Below are 19,393 nucleotides of genomic sequence, written 5' to 3'. Positions count from 1 at the left end.
AGAAAGGCATCTAATCATGATACACAGGGTGTTCAATTTGAAAAAGATCCACTTTTTATTTGTGGAAGGGCGAAATGAGCGGTGACTATTAGACGCCTTCATTATAGCCATCTTTCTCTATCGCACGGATTTCTATGACTTTCTTTATCGCTCTCAGTAACGGCCGATGAACCATGGGGACTTTCCGACCCTGTATATCAAATATTAATGTTAATAAACTTTGTACTTTCATTTGTCTGCTTTATTTATACAAGGCACATTTACTATTCTACCCTTGCAGAAAATAAGGGTACAAAATAGGGTCAAAATAATATTTAGGTCAGCTTATTTCGCCCTACAGTGATATGACGTTGTTTTCCTGTTCCGTTTCTTACTAATAAACAAGCTATATCGCCTAAGTGACAAATAAAACATTAATTATTTTAAAGATATTCTTCCTAGGGTTTTGGCTATGGAACGGAAACGAAGATCACGCCCTAAAAATCGTTATTCCTCTCTCCCCCCCCCCCTCCTTTCCCTACGGACTTTATTCGCGCTAATAATACCCCCTACGGAGTCCCCACTGCGCATGTCCCTATTTTAACCTAATATCAAGGGAACCGGGTGGCGTGACCGACTATAGTTCGCTTGTTTTGGACTAATTCTCAATTGTTTGCCAGCCCCCGGACTACCGCTAACTCGTGGAGAGCAGATCAGTCACTTGTTACCTATACACAGATTCGAGAGTGCCGTGATATCAGGCCGCTAGATTTGCTCCGCTTTACCGGTGAGTTTTTCGATTGTTTTGAATGAAATCCGCCGCCCTAGACGTAAGGTCTTAATTTTTTTAAATTCAATTTTTCTAATGAATATTGTTTAAAAATGAAGCCAAATTCTATTCGTGAAATAGTGCAAATGTTTTTTTTTGTCCAAAGCCTTTACGAAAATCTATAATTTAAATGTGTTTTAAGAAGGGGATTTTTTAATAAAGATTTGAACGATCGAAACATTATTTTGGGTGTTAATGTAATTTTGTACGCACTCTGTATATTTATGCTACATCTACTAGAACTGTGATGTCAAAATTTTATCGGTAATTCGTAAATTAAAGGCTATTACAACGAAATTTGAAGGTAAAGATGTTGGAAATGATCCCTTAACATTTTTTTTAGACTGAAACCTGATCAAAATGGTTGACTCTTTTTTGGGAAAGAAATACAAGCTCGGCTCTAGCGAAAACTTCGATGAGTTCATGAAATCGTTGGGTAAGCTTTTTTATGACTATTCCTTACATTATTTTGATAAATTCTAACTTGTTTGGCCTTCGCTAATGTTTAAATATGTTATTTACATAATATAACAAGTTATTTTTATTACCTGTGAAAATAAACAACGCTTATCTCATATTTGGGTTTTCTCCACCGTGTCGCTTATACAGGGTGAACGAATATTTTTTCTTAAATCTTAAATACGATTAATTAAAACAGGCACTTGCCGCATTGTCAGACTTCCCGTTGGCAGATATGCCACGTCGTCAGTTTAGCTAAAAGGAAATTCCTCGTTAGACTTTGTATAGGAAGTTGCAAATTATCAAATTACCGTGATTTGTTTTTAATGCTTTAACCGTGTTTGTAACACCTTCTTAATTGCCGACCACATTTTAAGCTCTTTTTCTTGTTATTATCTCAGCAAGGTGCCAGTTAGGATGTCCGCAAAATCATTTTAACAGTATATAAAACTAAGGGGTGTGCCTAAATTCACGTAAGAAGTAATTTTGATACAAAACACAGGTTTTCAATTAAAAATGGAATGACGTATCCGGTAAATGGCCTTCAAATGCAAATCTTTCGTGAGAATAGCTTCTTGAAATGTCCAATTCTTGACCTCGGAGATGAATTGATGTTCCTGGATCTCAGCAACACCCTCACGAGCTGCTTCGATGTTTCGCGTTGAACGACTTGCTGATCACTAACTCATCCAGTCACCCCGAATTTTTCAATCTCTTCACAATTGATGAAGGTAATCACTATTCCGACAATATTTTGTACGAAAATTGCGAATCATAGCTGCCAAACTTTCGTTAATCTTAAAATATTGCTCAACAATGAAAACGCGTTGTTCTTTCGCGTTTTTTTTTTCGTTGGCAACGCTCCACCACGCAAGTGGCGCAAAATTCAAATCTTGCGCCTGAAAAAACGTTCTCTTTTGGACCACCTTGTAGAATCTCAGAGTGACAGGTAAATAAAGCTTCACATTCACTTGTCTAAAGTGTGTTGTCAGCCTCCAAACGAAATGTACTTACAAACGATTTAATTTTAATTCGAGTGATTACATCAGAATTTGTTATTTATCCATAGAAGCTATTGAATTATGTTTACCCATAGATTAACCAATGTGGATTTTCTGTGATGCATTATTATTTGCTGTGCATATTTACACAAGTTGTTTCACAGTAAAACTTGGAAATACAGGGTGTAAGAAATTTCACTGCCATTACTTCAGCATGAAGTAGAGTAACCATAAATGAACAAAAAAAAGTTGTATATTACAGCGAGTATTAATATTGGGGAATTTTCATCACAACGTGGCAACAGCGCTTAATCTGCTGCTGCACACCATTTGTACAGACCGGCAGACTTGTCCTTCCGACAAAATGTAAACAGCTATTACTGTGAAACAGTTAGTAAATTTCAAGGCAATTGTTTTCCAGTTTTTAAATAAATAAAATAAAATGTAACGATTTTGTAGTAAAAAGGAAGTGTTGCGCTTAAATTTTAGCTCGAATTAGGAAATAGTGCTACGCAAAAAACACTCCGACACGGTCGAATCCAGATACCACCTACCAGGTGTGCCTCAAGGGTCACATAAAGGGCAGGTGTCGTTTTAAAACATGTTTTCGTGCGAAAATATAATAACTACGTATATTTTCAGTTAAAAATAATTATTCTTGTTTGTTTTTCAGTCACAATAGCGTCATTAAAGGCGTTAATTTCAATTAAAAACCGCTGGATCTTTAAAAAAAAAAAAAAAAAGTGCGTCACTTTCAGTTTTGTAAGTTTGTTAGTTATTTAATTTTCTCCCTGTGAATAAAAATACATTAGTATTAAAAACACGCATTGCTTAGGTGTAAATTAACGTTAATTACATATTTGTGGTTTAAATAGTCTGATAACTAGACCGTTTTTATTTCTAGGTACCTAACGTAAAGTAATTAAGACGGTTTAATCAATACGGTGGTGAGGTCATTCAAAATTTATGTGTACTAGATTATAGATAAAGTCCGAGTTAACAAACATTTCGAGCGTTTGATTAAAATTGTTTTAATTCGAGTTCAATTCTTCGTTTTACGAGCAAGGGTGATAGCGACACTGCATCGTTGTACGACTGTGTTTCGGTAGTCATCAAACAATTTTTATTGCGATTTTTATTACACTTAATCGTGAGTCATTCCATCAAGTGTAACACTGAAACATATTTATCACCGTTAAAACGTCAATTAACTTTGTAATTTTTTCGGTGCGTGATAACAGAGAGATAAAAGGAAAATTTCTGCCTCGACACAGCCGGACAATACGATAGTTTGAAATGCAACGAATATTATTGCATTTCTTCTAATTTCATTGTACAGAAGGTTATGTAAGAACGTATAATACTCGTAATCCAATCAAATTAGATTTTTACGAGCCAAAATTTGGTAAACAAAGACTCGTAAAAATTAGGAAAAATTCCGTAGAATTGAATGAACTACTTTGCCCCAGCTGAATGTTACGGATTCATTTTCAAAAAAAGCTAAACATTTTAGGAAAAAATGTTTTAGATAAAAGTTGTAGAACTTTTAATAACAAAAATTTTGAGCCCAGCTCGATTTCAATTGATAAACAAATGAATTAGTTATTGCAAAAAAACGGCCAAAAATCGCAATTTTTAAAAAACTTCTATATCTTTAAAACGAAAAAAGATTTGTTTACGAAACTTTCAGAATGTGTAGTCCTTGACAAGTAGAATAAGTGCACTTTTGCAAAATTGCAAAATATTTTATATTTTTTGCAAAAATTGAATTTTTCGAAAAAAATTATATTTTTTCCAAGTTTCAATAAATCGTACAGTAATGCACTTTTTCGGCTACTGTTGATCGTACATTTTTTTTAAATTCGTGAAGAAATGTCAGCTTTCAAATGGCAATAACGCCATTCCGATTAAATTTCAACGATAAGAAAAAGATCTACATTTTTCGACCTGAAAAAAAGAAGTCAAAGTTTCGGTAGATTTTTCGCATATTTTCGATTAATTTGCAATACACGCACAATTTGCACAGGAAAGTACACCTCTTGGAGAAAATTTTAAGCCCAAGATGGGTCGCGTAAGTGCATTACTGTATGATTTATTGAATCTTGAAAAAAAATTTTTTTCGAAAAACTCAATTTTTTTAAATGCAAAAAACTGTTTTTTGTGAACTTTGGACGACTTTTTGAAAACGAAGCCCTAACATTCAGCTGGAATAAAGTAGTCCATTCAATTCTACGGAATTTTTCCTAATTTTTATGTTTTTGTTTACTGAACTAAATTAAGGCAATAATGAGGTATTTTCGACAATTTGACTGGCCTTGAAGTACAGAACAATGTGTTTATTTGCGAAATTTTAAGGTATTTTATATAAACTAGTCACACAAATTAAGGGACAAAAAAAATCTTAATTATTTAGGTGATTTTCAAAAGGCTGTTTAAGAAATCGCAAGAAACCCAGCGAAAATTTTTTTCAAAATGTTTACTTGTCTTTCTAAAGGTCCATGAGTTTTAATAATTTTTTTTGGCAATTCCAGCTGTCAGCCCTTTAGTTTGATTCATCCTCTTTAACTTGAGCTGTTTTGAAGCTTTGTACGGTAAATTGTTGCTGAGATATCGGCCATTCAAAGCAATTTTTTTAAATTTTTTTCTTTTTTCGATTCGACATTTTTTTTATTTTAAAAACAAGAATTTTTGCGAAAAAAAATCATCTTTAATTTACAAAAATGATTAAAAGATGAAAATTTATCATTTCATTGATTTTTAGCAAAAATGATAATTTCAACCATTCTGATCACAATGAAAGAAAAATCGCAGCAATTTGTACTCTCGAGGGTTTCTTTGGGATACTTGGTTAAAAAAACGAAAGTATTCTTAGTCTTCGTCCATTCATTTGTAAAATTATTTCAAGTTTAGTGAAAACCAATGCGCAATTTTTTACCTTTTTAAATTTCCAATTTTTTTTTCGCTGGATTTATTAAAGGTGGTCAACGATAAACATTTTTGACTTCGTCTCCTGAAACTAGAAACTTCAAGCTTCAATTTGCTTTATTTCTTGTTGCTCTACCACCATTTTTCGCGAAATTACAGCGTTTTGAAAATCTCCTAAAAATGTACGATCCTTTTTATCCTTTAATTTTTGTGACTAGTGTGTATTAGTCTCATGAATTTCTGTCATACCGTCGTTGGTAAAAAACATCCGATTTCGAGAACCGCAATGGTTATAACAATAGCGGTTTATGGAGATTTCCTAATTATATTATACATATACATACGCTCTACTATTATAAAATAAATTTTCTATTCATCAGTGTTATGGAATGTAATAATTGAAGTACGAATAAATACATATTCATGTCTGAGAGTTCATCGACGTAGACGGGTTTTAAATAGCTGGAAAAACTGTGGATGTACGGTTACGCCGTGTTGCCAAGTTGCAAACCATTTCTTCAAATCTATGTATTTTTTTTTTCGGAAAAATTTCGACTAGTCTTGTTACATTAATTTTTATTTCACAAAATAAAATTCCACCGAATGTGTATTGTGGTACTAACTATTACTAATAACTAATGATGTGACATCTATTTGAAGCATATCAGTACAATTCTGAAAAATGAAAAGAAGATTCAAGCAAGATTCTCTCTTTGTTGAATCTATTAATATTTTCATAACAAAGAGAATAGTTCTTTTTAGGGAGCAATTTCGGCGGCTTTAAGTAGTTAGTGAAATATGGCAACGTTGCGTAAATAAAATCTTTGCTGCAACAACTATAATAGACAAACAGTATTTTATGGCCATCGCATCTAGAGCTTGACAACTGTGCACAGTTAATGTAATTATCGTTGTTCCTGATGTAACAACATCTGGTCTGCGTGTTTGTTCTATTTTTATACAGGCCCAATAAAACTTTACATATAATTATGTTTAATTTTACGAATCAAAATGTTCAGATTTCTTGTTTTAGCCTTGCTTCTGGCAACAATGCCCATAAAATTGCAAACAAAAGATGGTAGAAGTATGCGACATAATTGCAATTTTAAATAGTTTGCGTTGGTTGAAATGCATTGTTTTTTGCCCCCTTGGCACCTCGGCAGCAGCCTTTGGACTTTGCCCTGGCGGTAAACTTATTTTCTATTCAATTTTATATTTTTAAATCACCTAGTGACGCGAGTTGTAGCTCACAAGCGTTGCAATCTCGTTTTATTAATTTTAAACCGTAAAACTTTCTTTCCAGGGTTTATTATCGATATCTAGTGACTGTAGTGAGTGTTTCGTCTGACTGGTCACTTCAGCCATCTAGTAATAAATCGTTAAACTACTGTAGAGTTGTGAAAGAGGCTCGTCCAAATCTAGACCCCCGTGAAGCACCGCCACTGGCCCATTAAATTCGAGGGCAATGTCCAAAACATTCATAGATACACGTTGCGAAAATGTTTTCAAAATTCGAGTAAACAACAAACAATCTCGCAACACTTATTCGACGTGTGTCCAATGCACTTAAAAATGTACCTATTTATATTTTTATATCGCTATGACGCGATGAGTTGTTACAATAATTGCTGTTTCGATAACAGCGATAATATTGTTGCTATTTATATTGCACCTATCTGCACAAAGTATTTATTTGTTTCGCATGCATTATCCGATAATTATTTTTATTCCGATACGGTTTTAATTCGTTTAGTACGGATGAGAAACTGACGTGAATATCTTGACCATGATCGTGATTTGCTTTGGATGCTGTTCGTGTACAGGGTGATAAAATTCAACGACTGTTTTATCAAAATAAGTATTTAAAAGTAAAACCTAAAACTTATAAAACTTTTCTTCTTCTTTTATAAACGCATTTTGTTTCGGTAATTAAATGTCTTTTCGTTAGCGTCGTGTTCCTCAAATCATTATCATTATTTATTTTTTGCTCGCTAATTTGCGAATAACTTGATAACAAAAAAGATATAGAGCTCTTTTTGGCGTCAAACTGTAACTATTTTTATGATCTTCAAACTAACCTATAATAAGTTTTATTCTGCTACTTCACTTTTTTAAGAAAACGTGAAACAACCTAAACTTGGGATAAATAACATCAACAACACTTTCGTTAGAAACTTCAAACTTATACTATATTCATCAATTTTTTTGTGCTGAATTCATTTATGTAAAGAAAACTATAGCGTTGCATTTAAAATTTTAGAGAGAAATCCATAAAACGGCATCCTTCTGAAATAACGCCATCTATAGGTTTCTATGTTGAGGTAAATGACATTACGTATTGACCACGAGATAAAGCATGAAAAAACCTTTCCAACGAAGTGTAACACTATGGGCTTTTGATGCGCCAATCTTTAAAAAAATGCATTTTTCTGATCAGACATTAAGGGCTTCCCCCACCCTTTCTGTCGAGAGAGAATAAAATGTCAATAACAAAAGTTATGCGCAATGAATCCAGCTATCCAATGTGTACTATTTAATATACCTGAATAAGAAACATTTCTGAGAAAAATTTAACTCTATGTTTTGGTATGTAGATTGCCCCCTAGCGGCTGAGCTACGAACTTGAAAATTATTTCCAGCGATTTTTTAGGCGATTTATTCATCAAATTTTTTTTCCCGAAGCTCTAGGGCCTATAATTTCTCTAATATCGTACCTCGTCGACCTTAGTGGGACACCCTGTACATAATAGCTCTATTCGCGGAGCCTGTCAAATTAGTCCTGGATCAGTCAGAAGCAGTTGTCCAGCTACTTTCTGTGATATTTCCTACAAGCATTGCCTAAAAGAAGTAGCTAAACGATTGCTTCTGACTGATCCCGGACTAATTTGACAGGCTCCGTGAACAGAGCCTATGATTAGGATGCTACGTGGCTGTTGTGATCATATGTCAAATATACCCCGTCTCAAGAAGTAGATACGCTAGAGAGAAAAGACTTGCATATATCCATAAGAACATGCATACGTAGGTATATTCTTTTCTTGAATTATATTATAGAGAAAATAAATAATAGGTTAGTTATGTTTCTCTATTGTCAATGCCAAAGCGTGACTGCCAGAGCCCTCTATTGTTCTCCTGGAGTGGTACTATGTGTTTAAGCTCAGTAAACTGTCCATAGATGGCACTTTTTTGAAACGTAATAGGCGGTAAATTTAAAACTTGTCATAATAATGAATTTATACTACACTTGTGTTTTATCTCACCTAAGTACCTAACTGTTAACTATATATCCAAAATAGCCAGGCACAATTTTCTTTACTATAGCAAGTGTTAAATCAAAGAGATTTGATTGAGCAATAGAAATTTTTTTAAATAAAGATATAACTTAATCGCAAAACCGTAGATTTGACGGAAAACAAGGAATCAAATTTAACCATAAAACTGCAGTAGAAAATGTATGCTGTTTCACTTTGTATCACTTTAATATGGATGTTAAAAATTATAGAAACTAGAATAAATATATCTGTGACAATGACGCCATCTATAAACTTTTGTACACATTAACCCTGAAGAAAATTAGATGGCCCTGAATTTTTTATTTGTTTGATCTATGGATTTAGGTTATTGATTATATCCAAAAAAACAGGGTCAAAAGGAACTATGAGTTTCAAGTAATTTTATTGCATGAATCGTTCAAAGGCTCAAGATGAAAAACCACGAAGTGTTATTAAATTAGAGGGTGGAAATTGGAGATAGGGGTGAAAATGCACCCCTTTCGGTTTTTTAATTGTAGCTCGAAAACGAAGCAAAATTTCGCTATAATTCATAGAAAAAATTATTTAGAGAATTGAATTTCCCATCTAAATAAATTATTTAAAAAATTTAAAATGAAAATTTTATGCAAAAAAAATCGTTAATAAACAATTTTAAAAAAACCAGAAATAAGATTTTTTTATTTTTTTAGTTTTTTAATAAAATAATTTAGTAAAAACTTGAGAATTTAAGTACAATAAAGTTTATTAATAATGTATATACAGTGTGTCCACGGATGGAGTTGACAAGAGGAGAAATTCTTTTGTTTTTGACTTTATGGAAAAATGTTACTCTTTATAAAAAATTCTGCCCCTCGAAAAAATGAGACTGTCATACAAACATCTTAGATTAGATTAGATATACAGGGTGCTCACAAATTAAAAAAACACGAAAATACTCAAGAGAGAAGTAGCCTTATTTATTATTTTACACAACATTTCTACAAAACAAATCTGTTTACAATCTCAAATAATGTCCTAATACAAATTTTAAAATCAAAATTTTGATTTAAAAATTTGTATTAGGTCATTATTTGAGGTTATAAACAGATTTGTTTTATAAAAATGTTGTGTAAAATAATAAATAATGGTACTTCTCTCTTGAGTATTTTCGTGTTTTTTTTAATTTATGAGCACCCTGTATATCTAATCTAAGATGTTTGTATGACAGTCTCATTTTTTCGAGGGGCAGAACTTTTTATAAAGAGTGACATTTTTCGATAAAGTCAAAAACAAAAGAGTGTCTCCTCTTGTCAACTCCATCCGTGGACACACTGTATATACATTAATAAACATTATTGTACTTAAATTCTCAAGTTTTTACTAAATTATTTTATTAAAAAAGTACAAAAAATCTTATTTTTTTGCTTCCTTTAAAATTGTTTAACGATTTTTTCCATAAAATTTTCCTTTTACATTTTTTAAATAAGCCATTTCGATGAGAAATTCAATTCTCTACAAAATTTTTGCTATGAACTATACCGAAATTTTGCTTCGTTTTCGTGCTATATTTAAAAAACTGCAAAAGTGCTTTTACACCCCTATCTTCAATTTCAACCCTCTAATTTAATAGCATCCCACGTTTTTTTCGATTTTAATGACCCTTCGGACAAGTCACGTGATAAAAATCCTTGAACGTCTTATTTCCTTCCTTTTTTGCAAAAAAATGAGAATTAAAACGGATTATGGGCAAACGTGACGAAAATCGAAAAATTGGTTAAGTTTGAGCGGCCATATGTCAGTCAATTTTCATCCAAAAATACTTTACTACCTCCTATTTTGAAGGAAATTTTATCTACTTCTTTTCTATAAAGCAATGCCTATACCTATCTTTCCTCAAAAAAAAACTAGAGGCAAAAAAGTAAAAGAAAACGTTTATTAACGATTTTTTTGCATAAAATTTTCCCTTTCAATTTTTGAAATAAGTTGGTTCGATGGAAAATTCAATTCTCTAAATAATTTTTCCTATAAACTATACCGAAATTTTGCTTCGTTTTCGAGCTACAATAAAAAAACTGAAAGGGGTGCATTATCACCCCTATCTTCAATTTCCACCCTCTAATTTAATAGCTCCCGCGGTTTTTGCATCTAAAATGACCATTTGAACGATTCATGTAATAAAATATTATTTTCAACGTCATAGTTCGTTTTAAAATCTTATATTCACTAGCCTAATTATATCAAGCATGTTTTTAGATAAAACTATTACTTATCATTGCATATATTCTCATTTTTAAATCCTCACAGGATAATAATCTTTACAAAAGAGTTATTTATGAAGTTTAACCCTGATTTAAAGTAATAACGCCAAGTCTAAACCTTTCCGTACTGCTCTGAAATTAACTATACCTCACGGATATTTCACAATTTTAATTTTCAACTAATATCCGAACAATTTCGTGTTTGTGTTTACCCTGACTACAAACAAGAACGATGATAAAAACTCCGATACACTTTTTATCGCTATTGAACGAAACACAAGTACGAGTACATACATACTGTAAGCAAAGTTAACCAGCCAATCAACTGTCGGTGAGCTAAGTTCCATAGGTCACTCCAAATCAAATTTGAATAAGTAGGGCCTGTTAACCGTAGGGATCAAGCAAGCATAGTCGAACAGAAGCATCTAAATTGGCGAGGTGTGGTATTTACATTGTTGATCGGCTGACAAGAAAGACTGCATTAAAATGTCTCTGGACGATGTCTACGGTAAAAAGTACAAGTTGCAGAAAAGCGAGAAGTTCGATGAGTACATGAAGGCTTTGGGTAAGGCTTTTCTATACGTATTTTCTCCACGGGCTCCATCGAAATGTGACAATTTGACATATGTTACAGGGTTTAAAGTTCCTTCAACTGCAGCGTTAATAATTTAATAAATTTTTCTGTTGCAGGATGTTCAAAATTACTTTCAGTTTTTACTTCGTTCTTTTTTTGCAGGTGTAAGCCTAGTGACGCGCAAACTAGGCAACGCAGTGTCCCCAGTGGTGGACCTGCAGAAGGAAGGGGACGAGTACGTTTTGTCCTCGATTTCCACCTTCAAGAACGTCATCCTGCGCTTCAAACCCGGCGTGGAATTCGAGCAGGAGACGCCAGATGGCAGGAAAGTCTTGGCTACCTTCACGGTAAACGGTAACACCCTGCACGAGGTGCAGAAGAACCCCGACGGGAGGGAGACGGTCATCGATAGGACCTTCAGCAACGATGAGATCAAGATGGTAAGTCGTTGTCTGCTCCATCTAACTTTGGTCTTTCCAACAGGAAAGGAATTTCATCGAGTTATTTTTTCTAATAATATGCTTATTGCTATACAGTGTGTCCCCGGGTGGGGTGCCACACACTCGTACCTTAACTTTGTTATTGTCGATTTTTGGGGAAAAAGTTATTGTTGATAAAAAGTTTCGCTTATCTTGGGAGGCCATGAGCAGTAATTATATACAGGGAGTTCCAGAAAGGCCTCCCGTAAATTCAGGGGGTGATAGTACGACAAAAAAATAAGAATGTTTTGTCTTATGAACTATATGTCTATCTCCTTTTGTTTTCGAGATACAGAGCGACAAAATAGAATGTTTTATTTAGAATTTTTACGAAAATTTCCAAACGGCGCGAAATATTTTTATGAAATTTGGTATTCCGGGGTTTTTAAGGACGCCAAATACGCTGATCTAATTATTTTTTGTATATTTTGTAGAGGGCGCTAGTTACGCTAGATTCCTATTACATTTTAAGTTCTAATTTTTTTAAGGTTAGGTTTTTTAGCAATCGGGTTCCAATTTCTAATGTACAATTTTATTTTCTAAAAATAATGTACTCTTGTTAGAACTTCCTAATGTGGACGGTTTTCGAGAAAAAAGGCTTGTAATTGGACTCTTACAATATTACGGTGCAGAAAATAAGTGACTTTTCTCAAAGTAGGCTTATATCAAAACTTATTGATGGATGTCTCACAGACAACGCATGCATTCTTAGTAATATTTTAAACTCTAATTAACTTTATATAAAAATTTTAGTGACTGTAATTAGTCATTACTAACTACAGTCACTAACAATCACTAAAATTTTGATATAAAATTAATTAGAGTTTAAAATGTTACTAAGAACGTATGCGTTGTTTATGAGACATCCGTCAATAAGTTTTGACATAAGCCTACTTTGAGAAAAGTCACTTATTTTATACACCGTAATACTGTAAGAGTTCAATTGAAAGCCATTTTTCTCGAAAACCGTCCACATTAGGAAGTTCTAACAAGAGTACAGTATTTTTGGAAAATAAAATTGTACATTAGAAATTGGAGCCCGAATGGTAAAAATCCTAACCTTAAAAAAATTAGAACATAAAATGTAATAGGAATGTAGCATAACTAGGGCCCTCTATGAAATATCTAAAAAATAATTAGCCCAGCGTAGCATCCTTAAAAACCCCGGAATACCAAATTTCATAAAAATATGTCGCGCCGTTTGGAAATTTTCGTAAAAATTCTATTTAAAACATTTTATTTTGTCGCTCTGTATCTCGAAAACAAGAGGAGATAGACATATAGTTCAAAAGACAAAAAATTCTTATTTTTTATCATACTATCACCCCCTAAATTTACGGGAGATCTTTCTGAAACACCCTGTATACAAGGTGTTAACGAAATAAGTATTCAAAATTAGAGAGTATGTAAATCATGTTGAAATATGATGAAAACCTTAGTAGAGCTTTTGTCAGTGGCGCCCCCTAAGGGAGATACAGCCCCTTGAAGGGGTAACTCAGGAAACAGTTTTTATTTCATAACTTCAAAACGATTTAATATTAAATCACGAAATTTTGGGGTTGTGTTACTATTTATATGCTTAATAATCGGTATAATATACAAATCAAAATTTGCTACAGAGGCCTAAGAAAATGCGGGATCATGGGGCATATTTTACAATTTTTTTATTTATTAATTTATTAGGCCCCTCTAGCAAATTTTGATTTGTGTTATTATACCGATTATTAAGCATATAAATAGTACTACAACCTTAAAATTTCGTGATTTAATATTAAACCGTTTTGAAGTTACGCAATAAAAACTGTTTCCTGAATTACCCCTTCAAGGGGCTGTATCTCTCTTAGGGACCGCCACTGACAAAAACTCTACTAAGGTTTTTATCATATTTCGACATGTTTTACATACTCTCCAATTTTAAGTATTTATTTCGTTAACAACATACAGGGCATCCAAAAAATTTCAAAATGTGAAATTTTCCCCAGTGCCTTTAATTTTTGTTTTAGTTAAAAACTGTATTTATTAAATACAGTTTTTAACGAAAATAAAAATTAAAAGCACTTTGCTTAGGGAAAATTTCACATTTTGATATTTTTTGGGCGTCCTGTATATTTTATTATACAGTGTTTAAATTATAATTTTTTTTTATTTATTTTTGTAAATTATCTCAGAGTTTTAAAGGTATAGACTCGAAATTTGATGGTTGTATTTTATTTAGAAATATTGACAGCAACCTACTAGATATTGTATCAATAGAAATTAAAAATACACGACTCGCAATAAAATGTGTTATTTTTTTCCTCAAAAACGGTGCATCCTAAAAAAAAAATTGAAGAGACCAATTTCATTCAGAATTGATGACGGGTTTCTAAAAAAATATCAAAACTGGAAAAAGTCAGAGGCGTACTATTTTTTTTATTAAAAAAATGTGGCGTTCTCGCACGAACGCCACTGGTGCAAGTAGAAATATTCGGATCACCCCAAAAAATGCACATATATCCTTCCAAAGCGTTTTTCAAATTTCAAGTCGATATCTTTAAAACTATTTGAAATAATTAACAAAAATAAATAAAAAATTAAAATTTAAATACTGTATTTCGGAAACGAAGCATATTTCGATCTACGTTTATATGAACTATTTTTCACAAAATAGCACACGCTCTTAAAATAAAAAAAAAATGCTGTATTAACAAATTTTGATTGTATAAATTTGGGTTGTTTAATCGGTATATTAAATATAAAAAATGCCGTATTAACAACTTTTTATTAGATACATTCAGGCAGGATTGTTTAATATGTGATAAATTTAGCAATGGGCATAGGCAATCCTATAGTACAAGTTCTTAAAATTAAAAAAATGCCGTATTAACAAATTTTGATTGGATAAATTTGGGTTGTTTAATAGGTAAAGAATTTGTCAATATTCATAGGCAACCCTACAATACATGTTGAAATAGCAAACTAACAGATTTTTATTAGATAAATTCAAGCAGGAGTGAGTTGTCGAAACGTAAAAAAATGCAGTAAAAAAAGGATCTCATAATATGCTATTAAATATAAAAAATACTGTAATAACAACTTTTTATTGGATTAGTTCAGGCAGGGTTATTTAATTTGTGAACAATTTGGCAATGGGGATAGGCAATCCTATAGCACACGCTCTTAAAATTAAAAAAAAAATGCCATATTAACAAATTTTGATTGGATAAATTTAGTTGTTAATCCGTAAAAAAATTGGCAATATTCATAGGCAACCCTACAATACATCAGGGCAGGCCTTGGCGTTCTGATAGCTGGCCCGCCCCCGCATAGCTTAGCTCGAGAACAACAAGGGCAGGTTAAAGATTCCTAGCTAAAACTAAAGAAGTATAGCTGGCGGTGATCAGGTACATAGGCTATGCAACCCGAAAAAACCACCACTTCTTAATAGCGGACAAATTGTCCATGTTGGCTCTCTTAAAACTGCATTTTTGTACATTTCAACACAAGCAAGATGTTTTAACAAGAGTTTGTCTAATACAAAATTCTAAATAACATTGCCAATGTTTTATCTGTAAACAATTCTGTTATACCTACATTTTTTTAGTAGACATTTGTTACGGTGGCATTTTTTATTGCCTATTGCAAAATTTTTCACATGTAGACAGTGTGGAAGAAAAATCAATAACGTGGTATTTTTTTTAACCCAGTAAATTACTTGTAACTGTTTCTGTGATTTTCAGTTGCGACTTTTTCCAAATCATTTGCTAACCACTTTTTTTTTTTCAGGTAATGAACGTTGGCGATATCACCGCAACAAGAATCTACAAATTACAAGGCTGATAAATCTAGCTTTAGATCATTTTATACGTTTTTTGTACTGATAAGGTGATAATCAGTAGTTATCGAAGCCAAAAAGTTACGTTACATTTCTCTTTATATTGATTCAATCATTTGTTAAGTTAGTTAAGAATGCATTTTGTATTACTGCAATTATTCCATTGAAATAAAAATTGTTTTTTCCCAACTGGTTTTTCAATTCTAGCGGAACGATGCAGAGAAAATTTTATATGGGGTGGTGCAGGTTTTAATGCAGAAAACCACAAAATTATTTTAAGTAAAAAGTTAGTATGAACCAGGTTGTAGTTCACCTCATTTTCGAGATACAGGGTGTTGAAATTATAAAAAATATATTTTTTGAAATGTAACTAGAGATGTTTGACGTAGACTGATGAAATTTGCTCCACTGATTTATCCAAGTGGAAGTAAATACCCGTAAGAATAAAAAAAATATCTATTTTGAAAAAAAAATAATGTGAAATTAATTCGTTTTTCTGCTTACGATTATTTTTAAATTTCTCATATCATCCCTTAACTTCTAGCCACCGTAACTGTTAATTTTAATAGTACAAGAAAAAGTCAACCGGTCATTTTTATGTAAAATGTTTTGCTCTACAACTTTTATAAAATCGACGTCTCAGGTTTTAGTTTTTTTTAAATTTCCGATAATTTCCAACTTTCTATAGAAACAGTTATTTTTAGACCGTATAAAGGATCATAAAAACGCTCCAGGGAAAGAGTCCCGGAAAAAGTCCGAGGGAGAACTCTGGGGAAAACTCCGGGGGAAATGTCCGGGGAAAAACTTCGGGTAAATGCTCGGGGTGAAAAGTTCCAAGTCAAAAGTCTGGGGAAAAAGTCCGCGAAAAAAGTCCGGGGGGAAAACTTCGGAATAAAGGTCCGGGGGAAAACTCCGGGAGGGTAAGTCCTGGGGAAAACTCCGGGAGGGGGGGGAACTCCAGGAAAAAGTTAGGGGAAAAAACTCAGGGCAAAATCTCTGGTGCTTAGTATCTGTTAAGAATGCAAAAATAAGGCAAAAACGGTCCGTTTTTAGAATAAAATAGAATCACAACAATGAGTTACAAGCAGTGACTTTAAATCAAAAGCAAATGTTTAATTTTAATCAGACAAGAAGTTAAATAGAATTTCATGAAAATCCGAAATATTTTATAAAATATGTTTTTTTTCAAATGTCAACACTAAAAATTCCTATGAAGGAATAATCGAAACATCCTCTAGAGCTTATTGATGGATATAGTCACTTTCATCGACAACTCTTAGCTGCAGCAGATAAAACGGGCACTCCCGATGTTCTTCAGATTTTTTTGGGCAACTAAATACGTTTATACAGTGGCAATTCAAAGTTTATGGAGTCCTGTAAATAGTGGCGACGCGGAGCAATTTTTCACCACCTACAACATTGTCATCACAGACAGAAGGATCGGGCTGTTGGAAGAAAATGTAGAAACGATAGCAATGTTGGCTTTCAACTAAGAACAGACTATTTGATACAGTCAGAGTTAAGTTAAATTTAAAAAAGTCGCGCCAATATTTTTTATAAAGTGAGAATTTCTTTTATTTTACAACTTTATTATTCTGTTGCTGTCTTGAAGATTTGTTTTTGGTTTTAGCGAATAAATGCGAAATTTTGGATTTTTGATTTTGGTTTTTGCGAAATTCGATTGTTTTTTAAACAATTACGAATCTTGTTCGTGAGGCCAGATATTTTTTTGGTATCAAATAACGCTTTTTGATTCCATTTGATAGGATTTTTTTCTGAATAAACTTAAACCTATAAAATAGTGTAAAATATACTAGAACTAGTCCAGACGGTATGTGTTTCAGAGAGTCCATATTTGGGTGAATCGTATATCCACAGGAATTTTTGGCTTTTTGGCTTTCAAATATCACTAGAAGTGAACATTTTTCTATGCGCATAAAAAAAAGTGGGCTTAACTTATGACGGCACAATATGTTAAAAAAATTCGAAAAATGTCATATTTTTCTTCCTATTTAATTATGTATCTTTTCAAGAGTTGATTTTAGGCGAAAATGGAAGAGGAAAAAAATTTTGTAATTAAATTTTACAAAATATGACTAGTTACAAATCGAATGAATCATGATTATTATTGTAAAAATCGAAAAAATCGTCAAAAATGGGGTTAAAAACAGTACTTTTTAGGGTCTTTAAGTTGGGTATAGGACCTTCATACTTGGCTCAAGAAAAGTTCATGTTATGTAGAATCATCACACCAAATTTCATCAAAATCGGTTCGATAGCTTTTGCATAATAATTTTGCAATCTAGATTTTGAAACAAAAATTAGCAAATTTTCAAAATTTTGCACAGCAAAAACCAATGCCCGTGGATACTTGAAAATTTAATCACATATAGAAGGGCTCTCAAGCTTTCACACGCTCTTTGAAAAATTCGAATCCGTCAATTAGGAGAGCTCTGGCGCTTGTTTAAACATTGGTCGAATTTTTGTACTATAATTTTGTATTTTTGTAATATAATGAGTTAATTTCTCATTTGCTTATATTTTAAACAATAAATAATATGTGAATTATACTTTACTCACAAAAGAAATGATGATTAAATTAATAATTAATTAATTACTAATTTTCGACATATTTTGAAAATAATTGTTGTTTAAACAATTTTAGAATATTAAAATAAATTTGTTTTTGATCTTTGATAAACAGTATATAAGTTTATGCACTTACCTTTGAAAAATAAAAAAATAAAGTTGATAATTAAAGGAAGTTTAAAGATAAATAATTATCGGACTGTTGAAAGACCAATAATTGTTAACGATAGGCATTTGAAAATACGCTAATTGTTTTTTTTTTAATCGCGAGACATCGATTTAAAAAAAAAATCATCAAAATCGGACCTCTAGAAACCGAGACATTAAAAATTTTTAAGCTCTCTACCAAGCCCCACCACCACCAACACCACCACCAGTACGATTTTCTTGAATTTCTCGATTGCATAAATAACCTGGTAAGTATTCACAATACTAACTGTATTTTTCGAAAAATTAGCCTGGATGTCCCTGTATAATACATTTAAAGTAAATGATGGTTAACTTTGATCGGTTATAACTACGTAATTAATTGACTAATCGATCTGTTTTTCTTTTAGAGAAGCGTCTTTCCAAGAACTTTTAAAATATATTTTAAAAAATTTGATTTGATTGAGTATTCACAGTTATTCTAATTGTTTGTAAGTACAAAGATTCGACCAATGTTTAAACACGTGCCAGAGCTCTCCTAATTGACGGATTCGAATTTTTGAAAAAGCGTTTGAAAGCTTAAGAGCCCTTCTATATGTAATTAAATTTTCAAGTATCTAAGGGCTTTGGTTTTTGCTGTGTTTTTTTGCAAAATTATGCAAAATCTATCGAACCAATTTTGATGAAATTTGGTGTGATGATTCTACATAACATGAACTTTTCTTGAGCCAAGTATGAAGGTCCTATACTCAACTTAAAGACCCTAAAAAGTACTGTTTTTAACCCCATTTTTGACGATTTTTTCGATTTTTACAATAATAATCATGATTCATTCGATTTGTAACTAGTCATATTTTGTAAAATTTAATTAGAAACATTTTTTTCCTCTTCCATTTTCGCCTAAAATCAACTCTTGAAAAGATACATAATTAAATAGGAAGAAAAATATGACATTTTTCGAACATATTGGGCGCCAATAGTTAAGCCCAGGTTTTTTTTTATGCGCATAGAAAACTTTTCATTTCTAGTGATATTTGAAAGCCAAAAACCCAAAAATCTCCGTGGATATACGATTCACCCAAACCAAA

General features: G+C 32.2%; 1 protein-coding gene across 2 annotated transcripts; it reads left to right on the top strand.

The window, feature by feature from the left end:
- Positions 1-611: 611 nt before the first annotated feature.
- LOC108907110 (fatty acid-binding protein, muscle) lies at positions 612-15,758 on the top strand. 2 transcript variants are annotated; one of them, XM_018710650.1, is made up of 4 exons: positions 612-766; positions 1,152-1,244; positions 11,439-11,716; positions 15,521-15,758. In XM_018710650.1, the coding sequence occupies exons 2-4, from the start codon at positions 1,169-1,171 to the stop codon at positions 15,572-15,574; spliced, it is 408 nt and encodes a 135-aa protein (XP_018566166.1). In that variant the 5' UTR covers positions 612-766; positions 1,152-1,168; the 3' UTR covers positions 15,575-15,758. The 2 variants fall into 2 exon arrangements, with proteins under 2 accessions (XP_018566166.1, XP_018566159.1); XM_018710643.1 differs by lacking the exons at positions 612-766; positions 1,152-1,244 and adding an exon at positions 11,110-11,267.
- The last annotated feature ends 3,635 nt before the right edge of the window (positions 15,759-19,393 follow it).

This window comes from Anoplophora glabripennis, unplaced genomic scaffold (assembly GCF_000390285.2).
Source record: "Anoplophora glabripennis isolate ALB-LARVAE unplaced genomic scaffold, Agla_2.0 scaffold59, whole genome shotgun sequence".
NCBI classification, from domain to species: Eukaryota; Metazoa; Arthropoda; class Insecta; order Coleoptera; family Cerambycidae; genus Anoplophora; species Anoplophora glabripennis.
This window is presented reverse-complemented; position numbering and strand designations above follow the sequence as displayed.